Source organism: Bombus pascuorum, chromosome 11, assembly GCF_905332965.1.
Source record: "Bombus pascuorum chromosome 11, iyBomPasc1.1, whole genome shotgun sequence".
Lineage (NCBI taxonomy): Eukaryota > Metazoa > Arthropoda > Insecta > Hymenoptera > Apidae > Bombus > Bombus pascuorum.
The window spans coordinates 10,844,504-10,862,583 of NC_083498.1; the positions used below are offsets into that span (position 1 = coordinate 10,844,504).

Below are 18,080 nucleotides of genomic sequence, written 5' to 3' on the forward strand. Positions count from 1 at the left end.
TTTATTTGCATACGAGGCATCGCGAGCCACCGGTTATCCACCCTCCCCTGTTCGTCGCTCCACCCTCACGCCGATTGCCCGGATATGTATCTCGATGGATCTCGATAAATTTAATTCCCGTCGCTATGCTGTACACCAGTGCTACCGCACGAAAGCTCGGCGCTGAAATGTGAAATGACCAGGTAGTTACAGTCGGCCCCAGTGTTGATTGAAAAACAAAACTGGATCGAAGGCGTCGAAGATGGACGGAAATTGAATAGAACCGTGCCGACGTAACGCGATCGATCGGAACAAATGGCGCGTATGCCTCGCAGAATATAAAGGAACCAACCAATTTCTTTGATTTTCAAGCGGTGATTTTAAAGAAGAGGACGTTCAAAATGCAATCGCGTGCGAATTGTTTTCGATTTTAGGAAAGCAGAAAAAAAAAATAGCAAATAGAAATGCCTCGAAACATTAAAATATTTTACTACGCGTTGCCATAAAAGCTTGAAGATGTTTATGTAAATATTTCAAGAATAAAAATCGAAATATTTGATTTATTACGCGTATGTTCCATAAAAGCTCGGATATATCTTTCAATTTTTGAAATAAAAGAATATATTCGTCACACTTTTCCACCGAACCTACCAATTTTTAACGAAACAGTGCGTAAAAAGCGTTTGAATATGTTTCTTCGATCCTATTAAATAAAGTAAAAACAGTATCAAACAAGTTTCAGCGAATCCTCCGGAACAAATGTTGGAGAAATCTCTTTGAGAACACTTACGGAAACGTAAAAATGTTATTGGCGAGGAAGGATGTACATTTGTCGGAGGAAAACAAGGATAAAGCAGAGAGGAACGTGTTTAACAGCGTTCGAGTTCTAAGAAAAGTTGGCGATCGAAGCTCTCGAGAATCCCTCAGGGCTCTGCCCGAGGCTTAAATGGACCGCGATGTCGCGAGGAAAAGGATGCCGAAGTTATTTGCTCGACTTTAGTCGTTAATCAGACTACTGTTCTTCGGACAGCGCGAATGTTTCCTGTTGTTGGGATTCTGCTCGCTTAGTGCTTAACTCTTAACGTTCTGCGTTATTCGGTGAATTACTAACGCTAAAATGTATTGCTATATCAGATAAATACAGATAATACACTATACATTCGTTAGAAGAGATATCGACACGCCGTTGTATTTATTATATAGTTTACGTATCAATTAATTGGGTCCGAGTACATTAAATCTCGTGTTATTTAACGATACTATCGTATGACTACAAAAATTTGATAGCATCAAAGTGAAATATGTAAAATTTGATAAAAGGACGCTTCATTGAAAAATAGAGGTATCTGTCAATACTTTTTGCGACCATTATAAATAAATCTTCCATTTCCATTTCTTTTTTTTTTTTTCATGCAAATCCATATTTTATAATATAGCGATCCATAGTTGCACTGTTAACAAATCAGTGAGCGTATCGGCTCCTAATATCTCAGTCAGTGCGCTCTTCGATCTCTCTACCTGGTGGTGTTTCAACGCGTCGATAGCCCCCGGTCCACCGGTCCGAGATTTATTTGACGAAATAATTTTCCCGGTCTCGACGGGTTCGGGAAATAAATTCGGCCGCTTTATGGGATCGGATCGGTTATAATTAACGCGTGGCGACGAGAGCTGAAAGCGGCTGGCGATTTAGTTTCTCGCCGAACGAAAACGGGCCGAGAGACGATGGTGAAACAGAGTGGAAGGATGGATGGCCAGAGGGGAAAGGGAGAGGTCTCTAAGCGCGATCGAAAATTCGCGTGTCCAGCCTGTAACAATAGCCGCTGCGAAAATGCAGCAGGGACCAGCAATTTCGCCCTGCCATTTTTGGCTTCTACCTGCGCTAGTGAACGTTGACACGCGTCACCAGGACCAAGCTACCCGTACCCTCGCCCTCTTCTTCCTTTCTCCTCCTCCTGATCCATTGTCGACAACTGTTTCCTAACATCATCGCAGACCCTCGCCTTGTTTCCGCGCTTCGTTTTACGAACAGTCTCGCGGTGAATCGTTCAATATTTGATCGAACGAATTATTCAGAAAATGTAGCAAAATTTAATACAAAATGTAACCGAGACGATGGAATATCAAATTGAAAAATTGATATCAAATCTTAAATAAAGGATCTATGAAGAAAAATCTTGTTTAAAATTCTCCCGTTTAAAATTTATTCGAAAACAATGTCTACATGCTGTATAAGAAACTACGCTGTATTACGACCAAGGGAGAAAATTCCGGCAAAATATAGCGATATTTCTTGCCAATGGTATACCGTGCGCGAAACACGATCGTATCTAGTTTGTCTAGCTAAATGGTGAAATTGAAAGAACAGAGAATATCCCTCCGGCGAGAAAGCAAAGTGTTAACTCGGTTCACCCATCGAAGGAGCGGAGTTTCAAGGCAAAGGATTTATTCCGGCGAGCCTCGCGGGACGATGCAACTTTTAATACGATCTAGAGTTTTAAGTCTTCTCGAGCGAACTGTAAGCAGATATCTCGCGAGAAATATCGACGGAGGTAGCCTGGAGAAGTTGTTAAACGCGCGTCAGCTCGTGCGGAAGAACGACGGCCGAGAAAGGGGTTGAAACAGGTAGAAGTCTTGCGTCGTTCAAACATCAAAATAGAAGCTGGGTTCATTGAGAAAATGCAGGTTTTTCAATCGGTGGTTAGCTCAAGGATACCGGTCACCGGAATAGCAAATCGTTTCCATCTCTTCGTCACGCAGAATATACAAACTGTTTCCGAAATCATGGCACGAGCGATGGGGCGATGATTCTACGAGTAAAGATAAGTCGAAAAATAAAAAACAATATCTTTTCGATGTTTGGGGCTTCGTTTTCGAGAATAACGAGTTCGAAGATCCGCCAGGTGCGCGCGTACTAATTGTAAGTTTCGAGGTATCGGACTTTCCTTTCTGCTCGTGCTGACAATAATTTAATTGGACAGCAGAGGCTATGTATGCTGCAACATTCTGGGCAACATTCCGAACACTTGTTACGTTAATAAAATGATTCTTAGAAGGCAATACTCTCGTCCTTATTTACAAAAGCATTCGAAATACGAAAATTGTGGAAATAAGATAACGGTAACGTGGCAGGAAGCAATTACCGTTCGTGTTTACAGATATTAACAGGAGGAGAGAGAGAACTTATTTTTACACGTGGAATTATCACCTGATCGCTTGTGGCACAATTTCAGAGACATCCTATATACGTATGTATGGATGCTTTGGAACGTCGTGCGTGTATAGCGTCGCAAAAATGTACGCGTTCGCAGGTGTGCATCCACGAATACACAGGCTGACTCCGGCAATATTGGAAGTTAAAAGCTTTCGCAGACTGCGAGAGTAATGTTGGATGAAACTTAATTGCATCCTCCCTGCTCGAAGTTATTATTGGTTGCGCAGCTTCCTCTCTTCTGTGGTGGATCGAAGTGGTCTACTCGTCCTGTCGTTTTACATAATGATTCTTTGGAATATCGGTGGTTAATCGAGCTTCGCGATATTCTTCAGCGCCAAAGATTACACTTAGCTTAATAATATAAGAAGCGGAATATTTTATTGGCCGCGGGTACGAAGCAAATCTACTTCGATGAAAACTAAGGAAAAACTGTAAAAAAACGTAGTAGAAACGCAACCATCCGATCTTGAAAATACAGTTCGACGTCCGTTAACCCGGTTTCCACTTGGGTAACTGGAAAACTCGGATGGCAGGGAAACCCTCTCGTCACCATTCGTCCTCGAAAATTGCAACGCACCCGGAGATCACGGCAATGACAGTCGCGCGAAGGGTTGGATGACGCGTTTATCGGTTTTCTGTCCGTCGTCTAGCGGAAAGAAGCCTCTAACGAGCGACGTTTCTGGCGTTCCCGATTCGCGCGACGGTCTCCGACAAATCCGTGACACGGACACCGTGATAATACATTTTCGATGGCCAGGCCCCTGGGAAGCGGCCTTGTTGTATCCACGCGTATACACTCGTCCCGTATCCCGAATTCGTAACATTAAGGGAATTTCGTTGGGATCTTCGTCCGAAAGTTGAGATTTGTGGCAGAAAATTCGTCGATGCTTCGCGTGGCTAAGCGGAAGAAGCGGCGGCGAGAAAATACGACCGAGTACTGGATTCCGGATCGGTGGAAAGAGCGCCCTCCTGGCAGAGGATCAAGTACCCACTTGGTGACTCCGGTCTCGAGTGTTTGTTTCAAAGCGGGTTTTGATTGAGCAAAAATAGCGTTGAATGAAATACGCACCATCGTTCAAAACTATTCGTACGCTTGTTTGCTTTTGACAGGGTGTGATTTAATTCCGCGATTACGAACGAAAGCATCGGTAGTGATTGTAGTATTTGCGATCTAGTTGGCCTAGGATTCGAATAAACGAAGATATTCTTCGTTGTACTGTATTCGAGAAAGTAGTTTGCGAACGAGAGAAAATTTCTCGTTGTTTCGTGCACGAATTTACGTATGATTTCAGCTAAGTACGTACCTTGTACAAACTGATCAATTTCATCGACGTTGATTGTTTGACTCCTGAAAAATTAATTCGAAAGTGATCGATCGCGTATGTGGATGCTAAAATTGACAAGTAGCGTAAGAGTTCTCTATATATTTTTTTTTTCCAGTTACTATTTTTCCCTCAAGAAACACGGTCTTTGTTCGTAATAATAATCGAGCTTCTCGATCAAAGATCGAAGGAAATTCGTCCAAGTTTCATGATTATCCTGTATCCATTTGGAAATGCTAATCGTCAAATGCAACAAGAGCTATCAACTGGCGGAAGGAACGCGACCTACATTCTGCTTAGAGGATCCACGCTAGGAATTTTGTACGAAGCGGTATGGTTGCGCTGATGCAGACAAGATAAACGACAGTGGCAGGGAATTCCGAGAAAACGATAAAACTCGGCGAATTTACAACGACGCGGAATTCCGCCAGGAAGACTCGAAACGCTCATAAAGTTTTCGCAATATGACGAATCACAGAAAATCGTATTTTCAACGAGACGATATCGCGGTGACAGTCGGAGAAGAAGTATAAGGAATACCGAAGGGTATCTGCGCTTCATCAGCTAGGGCCGATAAATCTCGAACGATCCGTCGTCGATATCTGGCTGACGAAGTTTCCACGTTGGGATATCCGGTTAATTATATTTCACCACTGCGAAATTAATGAGAGCTGTCGCGTGATCAAAGTATTCTCGAGAGATCACCGGCTCGTGATTACGTTCCATTTCCCGCCGGGAAAATCACTGTCTCGAAGATAGGGTTGGATTAGAAGCTACAACGCGACTGCAGTCGAAAACAAAATTGGTGACTCGACAGCTGATCGTTAGTCGATCGTCATTCAGGACACTTAAGACGGGGCAGTTTAAAATTTGTTCCACGACTGCTACCTATCTTCGTCCGAACTTCAACCCCATAAATTGTCTGAGAAGGTCGCATCCATGGTACCAGAATTTGCCATCTTCCCAAAACGAGCAACTTCCATCGCCATTAACCATCGCGTGTCAACGTTGCATCGAGGAACACGGTCGATCTGAATAAAAATCAGAAACGACGTCATACGTTCTCGTTCGCCGAGAATTCCACGTGACGTCGATATCACTGGCGAGAGAAGTCGCGATATCACGGGATAAAGCAATAAGGTAAAGAGAGAGAGAGAGAGGAAGAGTAGAAACGGCGATACGCGACAAGGCACAAGCTTTATGCATTATGTTTTATGAACAGAGACCGCGTAGTCTCGCGTCATCGCGAGCCCGCGAACTTAATGCACAGCCCCTCGTTTGTTCCCCGAAGTAATAACTCCGAGCGACTCTCGTGTCGCGTCTCCTCTGTTTCTTTAGCCTTTCTTCTTTCGTCTCTGAAGAAAATCGGCAAGAAGTAAAGCGAAGGAGGAAGAACAAGATGGGAAAATGAAAAGAGAAAGGTTCGAAGCTCCTCTTCCCGTCGTTCATTTACCTTAAGAGCAACGAAACTGCGTAATATCTTTAGAAGCAACGAATTCATTTCTGAGAGAGACGTTGCAGAAGAATCTGCGGAGACGCCGTCTTCGATGGCAAGCAGGAAATTGGATTGACTAGCGAATCTCTGATAGGCGATCGATAATTATTTGTCCAGGAAAACGTTAAGAGGCCCGAGGAATAACGTAATAGCTGCGTAGTAACGGTTTGAACGGTGTATCGCTCGATAGACGATGTTTCGTGCTTTGGAAAGCGAGATTAGATTAGGTTCGTCGAGTCGTCTTAAGAAAGATGTCAGAGGAAAAGTGTTAGTTGCAGTTGTCGGCTCGAAAAGCGCATACACGACAATCTGCGGGATAGAGATTTTTCTAATTGAAGTTTTTGGTAGTTGCGAAGAGTATTTTATTTATTCAATGCCTTGAATAAGACAACACGACACATTTTCCCGGCACAAAATCATCGTCGCATATTCAACGATAGCATATTCAACGATAGCATATTCAACGATAGCATATTCAACGATAGCGGTTTTCTCGCAGTGGTAATAATTCGTGCTTTATACATAAAAGTATATACAAGTATATACAACATCGAGCTTCAGAATTAATCTGTTTCATTTTCTAGCTGCTAAATATTTATTTGACGTGTACACTCGCTTTAGTGCATTGTTAACGGACAAACATTCTCTGCCTTGACGAGTATAGCGAAACTAATTTTCTAATTAAATCTTGCCTAACCGTTAGCGGTAAATGAAAAATACAAACCCTCGTTTCTCGTTCAAACCGCCGACAACAGAAAACGCAAAATTAAAAAAAGAAAGTAGAAGGAAACGACCTCGTCGTTGAAATAACCGAAGCTTGCCGTGTTTCTTTTGTAACAGATATCGAGACCATCGGTGGTCTTCAAATAAAATTAAATATCCTGCGAATGATTATGATCGTCTTTATTCCAAACTACTACGATCATTTATAATCCAAAAATATGAACCGAGAATTAAACTTTTTCTCTGTTTCAACATCTTTGCAGATCACGAACAACAGCATGACGTACAGAACCAGATACTTGGTCATTCCACAGGACGACGATTCGCAAGTATCGAAATCGACCATAGACTTCAAGGTGACGAACGACATGTTTCGTAATGGAAGATTGGTCCTGCGCTGCACCGCCTCCATCGCGGACGTCTACCAGAAGTCGGCTGACATCGAAATCAGCGAGGACGCACCACGCATCGCCTCCATCACCGGCGAGTCACCACCTCGTGGACATCGTAAGTCGAAGCTACAATTGTAACGATAACGTAATGACAATTGCAAGGTGGAGTACGATATCCGGAAGAAGATGGAATAATTCATTTATAGCGAATTCGCCAACAAATTGACCAAAAGATCCAAGTATTCCGGACATCTTTCGAATAGCCGCGCTTTATCGCGAGGAAAATTCCACGAAAGGGGATCGAGGGGCGGTAAAAGGCGGGAGAATTATCAGAAATAGGATCGCGTTTAATCAAGGCGTTATTCAATCGCGCGCCATTTATCGCTCGGCTGGATCTAAATTGTCCTAGCTGGCAATTGAAATCGTCAATACAAAGAGGTGGCAAGATAACTGCAAGCTGAACTTTGCCTGTGTGACGAAAGAGGATAGGAAGGTCACCGAGAGAAACTGTACGCCAGGCAATCGGTATCGATTCTATATTCTCGTTTATACGTCGCGAAGAACAGCGATGTAGCCGCGGTGAAATTTTCAAATCGAGTCGAATCGGACAAAAGCGGAGGCGTCTTCCAGCGTCCGGACTCGATCGACCAGATCGACGTTGTTAATTGCGTCGTTCCGATCTAACGAGGCGAATACGAATCGCGCGGATTTTATCTTCCTTCCAGCTCACTGACCTCCCGATTTTAGGGGCGTAATCCACGACGAACATGCAGGAAGGGGTTGTTACCGGTCCAACTGAATGCACCGAGATTTTCAAGAAATCTTGTCAAGGAAGATTGGGAAGAGTAGTAGAGAAGGAACGAGAAGGTAGATCGCTTATGGATTGCAGGTATTTTAATACGGCCTTGGAGTTTCTCTTCTATGCTACAGAACGAGATTGAAATTTTTCACTCGATTCATCGATCGGTACTTGCTGTCGAAAGAAATTCATTCGTTGCCTGATAACAATAATTTCGATTTGTCAAAAATTGAGATCGATCTGTGATAAAACACAAATATACATATTTGAGGATAATTAGAGGGGAAATGGTGGAAGAGAGAATTTATTCCAAGTTGCAGGGAACACGTGTCCACGTCTGTCCGCGCGTGTTAACAATGATAAACTGGGTCTGATCGAGGAGAGCAAAGCGTTATCAATCACACTCCATTACGACTCGCTACAGCTAAGCACTTTTATCGCAATCCGTCCTCGACTAGAGTTACGCTCTGAAACGAGCTGAGAAGATTCGATAAATCCTCGAGTCCTCGTAATTTCCTTATTGCATCGCTCTCGATAAATCGTTCAAGCCGCTATCTCTAGAAAGCCCAGCAAGCTTCGTCTCAATTTACCGTTGCATTTTCGCCAACTTTCCCTTCGTTTCGTTATCATACGCTTTTATAAAATATTCGCAACAGTGAAATTGCTTTGACGGATAAAGAACCAATCGGTTAACCATTGGGTAGACGGCGAACACCGAGCCAAATCTGGTTCATGCAAATATTTCACGTTTATTATTTTCTATGTTACGTTTACGTATTATTATATTATCCGACCGAATTATTGTACATAAACTGCTCTCCAGCCGGTTTCTCGTTTAATGTCCATAGAATAAAATATTCCACGCTCGTGGCAACAATGATCCAACTTTCATTGCAAGAGGATTAATTTTGGGAAAATGATTAAACGTGAAAAAAATTTACACGCAGCGACGAATAAAAATATCGCCGCAGAGCGGATTTTACTCGTAACGTACAATTCTGCGCAGATCCATAAAGTTAAAGTTCAACTTTCTGCGCTCGAAGAATTTTATTATATTTTCGTTCCTCGTTTGGATGATGTAACAATTGGATGCGATAGAAGTCACGAACGTCGGGCATCAGGTTCTCGTAAACACTCGTTCCTACGATCTTCGTTCATTAGCGATAAATGTGCGACAAGGATCGTCGTTATTTTACATATACATTAACGACTATAGCAATCGCTAAACAATGCAATTATTTCGATGTTACGTTTAAATCGTGCTCGGCATGCTTCATTAACGAAGCCAATAATATCGTATTTATCACTTCTATCCCTTTAAAATACCGGCGAATTTCGAATGAAAATCGGCTACGATTGTTCGTAACAAATCGATCGAATTTCTCATTAACTTTAAAAAAATGCTTCGTCGTTAATCAAAACTACAAGATGAAAGGTAACGAGTGCTTTTTATCAACTTACTTTTGGCGCTTAATTGGAAATATATGTATTTTTACTAAATTTTGATTATTGTTATTATTATTAAAAATCCCCTTTTTTCGTTATAATTTTTCTTAATACTCAAAGGAGTTTGACAAACTTTAGCTTACAATAGAATAAATTAACTTGGCTCAGAAATAAAATAAACATTCTGTTCGTGATTAAATGTTAAAAACACGCGATATTAATATCGTGATTCTATAAATGAAACGTCGAATCTAAAGAAACGACGAGCACTCTAAAACGCGTAATATTTTCTATTCACCCAACCGTTCCGTGCTAATTAACGAAAAAATAATCCTGAAGCTCACGGAACAAGTGTGCGTTCCATTGTAACGTCACAGAGCCAACAACAGCGGTGAGATAGCATTTACGATCGTACAGATCACGTCTAGTCACGCGCGATCTTTCATGTAAACCATGCCGCTTCGCGACAGTTATACGGCTGTTACGGTGGTATCGGTCCTCTGCCAAGGGGGGAGTCCGATTGTTCCAGCTGGAAAAGCAAAGCTGTTAGCTTGTTACGGGAAATGGGATCCATGGTCGAATCGTTCGCCACGATCTCACTGTCTGTCGCGGCTTTTCCTTTCACCGAGCAATTATCCTACCCGCGGCCATCGACTTCGCTTCTACTCTCGTAGATGCTGTTTGTAACAGCGTGGTTTCGATTTCCAGTTTCATCCTACACGGTGTGTGTACGTGTCTATGGATTCCAGGTAATTGATGTCGGGGTGAACCGGGGGACAGTGAATTTCGAGGAAATTAGAGAGAGGTCGAGAAATTAGATTTGGCGAGAGCATATGTATACGTATGTTTGAAACGAAGTAAGATTGGATATTTAGTGTCAAAATTGCCCTTTGAAACGGCAGAATCTATTAATTAAGGGTACCTTTACCTCTGTTTCCTTCTCGGTTAAGGTTTTATTCGACGCGTGAAATTTCCCTTGTCTTGTACTTACTTCTTCCCCGCTCGTTCCCCAATTTTTCTCACGGCGAAACACACTTTGTTTCGCGCGAAAAATTAAACCCGACACTCGTGGAGTTTCACACGAGTCGCCTAATGAAGACAATTTCACGGTTGGGTGTCGACAAGGGGATCGCGAAATCTCGTCAGAAGAACTGCGTTGCTCGTCCTTTTGCCATCGGCTGCCTATTGGCTGGGGATTAAAATTGAAAAAAGGAATCTGCGGTCCAGCGACCACGGTGATCGAGGTCAAGCGAGCTAAAAGGAAAAAGAACAATGTGGAGCAAAGAGGAAAGGGTTGGAAAAAGGTGAACCGACAAAAAGCGTGAAAATGCAAGGCTTTATCCAGCCGAAGCTACCGGAGGATTTACTCGATAAAATTTCGTATATGAAATGTGCACGACCATGAACGAATGCATCGCACAGGATGCGTAATTACACATGCATCAAAGTATACGTAGTCATCTGTACGTGCGTGCGCTCGATATTTCGGAAAGAATTGATTAACGTCTGATGAAAAATTCATAAATATCGAAATAGCAAATCAAGCGTGTTTCGCACTGGCCATATTTTATTATTTTCAGAGATATTGACTTTTTCGAAACTATTCGTTGAATGGTTCAATAACGAAGAATATTTTCTAGAGTCGCAATCATATTTTAGTTTCTTAACGATTGTTCAATTTCTAATCAGGATCGACGATCCTCCCGATCCCATAGATGCTCGTAATAGGTCGTAATGGGGAAAATCTGAGACACCTTGTATAAGGTGTGGATATATCGGCTGGATGGCATGGGTGCTGGTTAGAGTGGCACGTTAATAAAACCAGAGCGTTAATTGCTGAATTCCCCATTGATTAATGGCGCTCGAGGCTTCGTTGAAGGCAAGAGGCAAGTGAGCCGCCAATTTCACGAAGGAAATAGTTCGGTGTCTGCGTTACAGGCGTTTAAATTGCGGAAGTATTCCTTCATTGTGCTCTGCCCACCATTCTCTTCTTTTTTTCTCTCGATTCTTCAGAACCATCCATAAATATTCAATCGATAACGTAGCTTCATATTTTTTCCATTATCGTTTCTAAATCTTCCATGAAACCATTTGCAATACCTGATCATCGTTCGATCAACACACTTCGACTTCGATACGATTGTCAAAATTTCCTCGTGCAACGAACAAAATGCAAAGATATTGTAGGGCAATTTTATTTCATCGACCGGTACCGACATTTTCAGAAATCAAACCATCTTTCCCTTTTTCTATGGCCGATAATTTTCCTAATAATCAGAATAAATAAATATTTGCATTACCAAGTAAAATGGTATCAGAAATGGCCATTAGCCCTCCATCACGTAAACGCAAATGTTCACAGTATTCTGGTACGTAATAACGGTTCGCAGTCACGAACGTTCATCCTCACGCTCGTCTGGCGTTAGCCTTGAGAGAAATCCGCGCTGAAATATCGCGGAAATCTGTGACGTCCGGTCTGACGTGGCGCTCAATGGATCATATTTCTCTAAAATATCTTCATCGAAACCATCCAATCTTCTTAAACGTAGGATACCATCACATTTTTCTCAACTTTGAACAATTTCTTCGCTTTCTTCTCCTTTACTGCCTTCGCTTCTTTCTTGTAGCCTTTTACGATTTTACAAAGAGCTATCTCGCACCAATAAGGCCGTATAATTAATCCAGATCGTTCCATCGGTAGCAATCCTACGCGCTGTTAACGAGTCCTAGCGAACGTTCGGCTTCCTTTCTTTGATTAACGCTCATTCTGAACGCTCAAGGGGTTGAAACGTTTGCAACAAGGAGAACGAACACTCGTTCAGCCCTTCTGCCGTAATATACCTTTTTCTACATCGTAGAAATGGTACAGAAATTAAATCGTTGCTGCGTCGCTTTGGTAAAAAATGCGGCATTCTATGGTGTAATTGGTTCTCGAAAAGTATTCGCTCAAGTTTGAATCGTCATCTCGCACAACATTCTACGTATACCGTGTTTAATCAGAAACCAATCAATTTCTAATCCAATTTAAGAACCTTCTCGTAACCCGATCTTCGATTACCGAAAACTCCATGCCAAATCGACAATACCGAAACGTCCAAAATACCATACAAGTCGTCTTTATTCGCAATTGATTCATTCTTAAGAAACAGCTCTCCGTAAACCAACAGTTAAGCGCTAGAACTTGGTTCGCTCCAATCGAATTCACGTCGAAACCTTTTTAGGAATCCCATAAAAGTAATCCAAATGTCTTTATTAGTTTGCGTCCAATCAATTTCTGACAAGCACCAATTACTTTTTCATTAACAACTCTTAATCACCACGAAAAAGAGAAACAACCTCCTTCGACGAAGATTAATCCAAATCAACTGAAATCGATAACAGCGATCAACCGAAAACGCGATTAGAACGCCATACGAGTGGTCCAAATGTCTTCATTCGCGTACCAGTCGTAACCATAGCTCGTTATCGTTCGGGGATTGCAACGAGGGTGGCTCGTTTACGAGCACGCTGACTCATCTTTCGGAAGAGGCATGTCACGTCTGATTCACGCGGTTCCTCGCGATTTAAGAAGAGAATTTGATGGCCGACACGCGGAGTCCGTCGGTAGAACGCGACACAAGATGGTCGGCGTCGCGACGTTCCGAGTATTCGCCTATGGCGTGGCTGCCTAGAAGATTGCCAATACCATTACTCCGCAGCGAAAGTGCCGGAAATCGAACCTTCTCTTTGTGCTGTCCCGAGACGAGTCTCCAACCAAACGAACCGGATCCGCTAAACTCTCTCGTGTTCGAAACGTTTACCTCGCTTCTGTCTGTACACAGATTTTACCTTTCGTTGGTTTCCGCCTTTTTTAGTAGTTGGGAAAAAGTATAGAAACTCGTTGTCGGAATAAGAAGATTTTCGTCGATGGTTTTTAGGACGACTTTTATGGCGTGTTTGCAGCTCTCGAAATCTTGTTCGCTTCAGCGTACTCGCGACAGAGTATTCAATTGCTGCTGTTTGGATTTTGCATGGTTTGTAGCGGGCACGGTTCTTATTTTTAACATAGATCGTCTCTTTTTATCAATTTTTGCTCTTGCTTCGTGAGAATGGATGGCTACGTAAAGACGACTAAAAATATATAACGATAGAAAGAAAGCTGCGAATTGTCTCTCGATAAAAATGTTTCGGCAAATCTATCGCGAAAAATCGCTGTATTTACGATCCACTCTCCTTTCTCTCGATCACGTCCCTTTCGAGGAAGATCTGGCAGGTGATAGATCGTGCCATTGAATCGCCGTTATCATTCGATTCTTGACATTCGATCGACCTCTATGAATGACTATTCACATGGATCTGGTGCATATTAGAGCGAAGTGAAGTCGAAGGGCGAAAGGGATCTATGCCACCAAAGGACGATGCTTTACACGGGAAAAAGTAATTCGCTAATGGCATCGCGAGATGCGCAAACGCGGTCTGGTATTCTTCGGAGTGACGATGCCTTTCGGAAAAAGCAATCCTCGATCCTATGGCTCGACTTTATCCAAATGTATCCGGCGCTCGTACGGGTTCGTGATATTTCAAGGGATATTCCGGTAGTTGGAGGTTGCGATTGAACTTCGCTGTCTTCTTCATCTTGGAAAAGAGGTCTTCGGACAAACTTACGCTGCCTGCTGGATTTCGCTGTAGTAATTTCATTCGAAACGTCGAATCCCAATTCCCTTTACCATTTCGTGAAAGTTAACGCTACCTTTAAATTATATTCGTCAAAGACAAGGAAATTACGAAGATCCGTAGTAGTTTCCTTTAATTCGCCAGATTTTTCACGACAATGTCTTCCAAGGTAATACGGAATTTCAACCTGACCTCCTTTTAAATTCTTCGATCTTGTGCCACACATAGCGATTCGAAACTTTCCATAGCATCCAACCCGCAAGCTCTCCGACATTTCGACTCTCGAAAATCCACGACTCGGAAAATTCCAGCAAAACAAAGTAATCCGAGTTGACTGACTGCAGCTCGCCAGATTTCAAGATTCCACTGCTAAACACTAGCGACGGAGGCGTCTAGCGAGGATGAAAGTCGAAAGTCGAGAGTTTGAGCGAAAGGCAGGAGGATCGTTGGTGACAGGTCCCGGTTAATATTCATCCCCGTAACGCGACCGTCCCACGGCCGTTTCTTCTGTTCGATAAGGTTCGCGGCCGATACCCTCGACAATCCCTTTACCCTCTCGGCCGCTTCTTTTCTCCTCGTTCCTATCCTCGACTGGAAATTCTCCCTAGAGCATCCTCCTTGCTCTCTCGCCAGGAATATGGCCGAGGCATTATCAATGCGAGGCGAGTTCTCCACTGCACTTTCGAGGGTATCCTGGAATAGTAAGGAGAGTGCTGGCTGCGCGCTTCGAAGTCGTGGAGGGAAAACCTAAGGAAGGGTGAGCGGTGGATAGAGTAGGAGAGCTAAGAGAAAAAAAGCGAAGGAAATGGAGAGAAGATAAAAAAGACGAGAAGACGGAGGAGTGGAAAAGGGGGTTGGACGAACTATCTGGTTCGATTAGTAACTCGGTAACGTAAACTCCAACGTCCAGTGAGACTGTTTTTCTTTCGGTCTTGGAATTACGTTCAAGCAACGTTCGAGGGTAAGGGATTTCAGATGCAGCGGTAAAATGCAAATATGGAAATTTATTCTCGTCATCGTGTCTTATCTGCAGTTTGCGCGTTAATAAGAGGGTCGAACGGACTCTGCGATTCTTTCGGCTTTCCTTTTTTCATTCGCTCGTGGAAAGTTTACGAGCGTGAGTGCTTTGATAACGAAGAGTTTGTTTGAAAAACGCTACTCGTGCAAAATGAGTAAATTAAAGAGAGAGTTTGACGACTTTATCGATTAAACGAACCAGGTGTCACACGTTTCAGGTACAATATCGTTATCTCGTAACCGAGTATCGATTTCACCAAGTTCATGGTATTCAAGAACATTGACATGGACATGATACGCTTGTTACAGTGCTCGGTATCTAACAAGATCGTTGTAAACTATCGGTGTCCGACGATCTGTATAGAAACGACGACAACCAAGTTCCCGTGTTCCTGTATCGAGAACGAGTAGCACACTTTTTCTTGGCAATTCAAACAACGCCAATCTTTCGCGATACAGCTTTGTCCGCTTAATCATCATTTTCAAACTAATTACTTCAACCAGCTATCGACGTCGGTCCTATCTAACCAACACACTGTCATCGCTGTATTTATTCTATTTTACATAAACAATCGCAAAAGATCCATTTCGAAGAATTGTAGCGTTGAAACGACCCAATTAATCACCGCGCCTGGAAGACCTCAGGTTGAACCGGGGTCCGACGCTCCTAAAGCTGTGAAATCGAAGCGAAGGAAGCAGTTGGAGTTGCAGTCTAGCTGCGGGCGGAAACGGTCGTAAATCGGGCCACGGCGTCACTTTCCTCACCGAGGAAATTAATCCTCGACTTTTCAACGAAAACCTAGACGAAAGCCTGTTCGTGGTCGTTTTCGAAATCCATTTCTGTATTCCTCCCTCACGGGTAAGCCCATCTGGCGTCGTGCAATCAAATCGACGGTCTCGGCCAATTTACCAAGCCATCCGAAATTGTTTCGTTTTGATTGACAAGCCGGACAGGCCGGTGACCGCGTGCCGGTCAGTTCCATCAAAGCAACCGCGGAGACAGCGTTTCGCGCGCGGATTATTTCGCTCAGAATGCCACGTCAAAGCGGATCTTGTGAAATCGACTGGGAATTTCTGCTTCGACATATGTGCTACATATGTTAGAAACGAAGCGAAACGTTCTCCAGACCAAAGATATCGCCGTTTAAGACAACCGATGGCTAAATTCCCTGTGCTCCTGAAGATATTTTGGCGAAAGAAAGAAGATATCGAGGCAAAGTAGTTCTCGTGCTCGAGGAAAACCGATGCTTCTTTTCTCCTCGGTTAAAAATACGTTTGCAACGGTTTTCCTCCCTCGTTAAATGATCCGACAACGATCGCAATAACGTCCCTGTCATCCTTGATCCATCACGAACCGAAGTCTTTCTATTCGACAAATTCGTCATCGTGCGACGTAAGGTAACCCAACGATCCGTTTCGCACGCTTAAACGCTTCACCACTCGCGCAACCGAATCTCAAACAACCGATCGATAATCACGATAGCGGTACCCGAGAACGCTGTCAAAGCCGCGACGTACTCGTTTCAATCTCGAAACGAGAAAACACTCCTTGGAAAAAGGACAACGACCGAAAAAATATATTAAAAGCACAGGGAAACGAAACAAAACGAGAAACAAAAACGAAGACAGAGATCGAGTGGCGAAATAGTTAGGAACATGGCGAGGCAATCGCTATCCCCGGGATAATATAGACGTTTTTGGGAAACTTGTTTCGCATCGAAAAAGCAATTACACCCGGCTGGCTATCGAAATTGTTATGAACAGAGAACGCGGAACAACAGAACGGTGAATGGAGCGAATGGGGGTGGGTATGGAGAAACGACGGAACGTTGATGGACACCAGTCACCCCTGTTGTCCCCATCCAGCGAATCCCTGTCACGTTTCTCCCCGTTTCAGCCGGTTTTCGAGCCAGTGGTTGCAATCACCGGAACCCCGGCGTGTCCTCTGGCGCCATTCGAACGACCATCGCGATCTATCGGCTACCGCGTTATATAATGCGTTGCATCCGTGGACGAATACGTTTTGACAAGCTTCGAGATACCACCGCTCCGCATATCCCTCTCTTGTTCATCCGTGTTTCGCGTCCGTTCTTGCATTTACTTTTATTTTTCGTTATTGTGATTTTCGGCGGTGTCTCGCTTTTCTCTGTCCTTGTATCTGAGAGACCAGAGAGGCTGCATGGATAGAGGTTTCGATGCGACGAGATCCGACGTTTCCGGGCTAACAAATAATTGGGCCGCTGCCAACCTGTACCAGCGTGTATGCGCGTTATTTTGATTTGACGTAGTGTACGCCACGAGCGAAACGCAGCAACCCCGTGACGCGTACACCATTGTTGCGGCCGCTTGATTCCCTGCTGCGACTGTCCACCGAACGCGTCATGTAAATGATGTATACCCGTCGACGATCGAATCCGAATAGAAATATAGTCGTTAACGGGATGACCGACGAACGATCTGCGATCGACCGGAGTCGTAGACGACGCCTCGGTTTCTCCGCTCGTTGATTTACGAACATTAAGCCAACGAAGGATATAATTCCCTGGATAATGTGAAATATTACGGCGCGTAATTAGAAGACACCTGGTCTGGTGATAGCAGCGTTCAGTCGCTAGAATCTTCTCGATTCCAATAATTATTATTCCACCAGATGGATATTTATATTCGCTCGCGAGCCACTTACCGCTCTTTATTCCATTTTCCACGCTGCTTTATAATCCACGACGGAAAGCGAAATATCACGTCGCTCAAACGACTCTACCCTCTTTCGTCTCTCTCTCCCCCTTACTCTCTCTCTCTCTCTGTCTCTGTTCGTTCAATAGTACGGTATTCCTCTCGTTACCGTCATTTTTCATCTCCTTTTGCGACGCGACGCCGTTTTTTGCCCGCCTCGCATCCGACAGACCGGATTAATTCCAAGAAAATATTTAACATTCGAGGCCGTCGACACTGCAGAATCGTTTATTCCGCGTTATCGCGCGACTTCTTGGCAGTTCGAGGGACGAAGTTCTTTGAGGAAGAGTGAAATGGCACGGTGGGTATG

General features: G+C 43.6%; 1 protein-coding gene and 1 long non-coding RNA gene across 2 annotated transcripts in view; one reads left to right on the forward strand and one right to left on the reverse strand.

Moving 5' to 3' along the window:
- The window catches only part of LOC132911969 (uncharacterized), a 186,422-nt gene that overhangs the window by 101,510 nt on the left and 66,832 nt on the right, over positions 1-18,080 (reverse strand). The gene's annotated exons all lie outside the window — the stretch shown is intronic.
- Positions 1-18,080, forward strand: part of LOC132911954 (uncharacterized) — a 130,007-nt gene that overhangs the window by 99,535 nt on the left and 12,392 nt on the right. Inside the window, exon 5 of the mRNA XM_060969015.1 lies at positions 6,994-7,237. Coding sequence (XP_060824998.1) covers positions 6,994-7,237 — 244 coding nt within the window. The remainder of the gene's footprint in view (positions 1-6,993; positions 7,238-18,080) is intronic.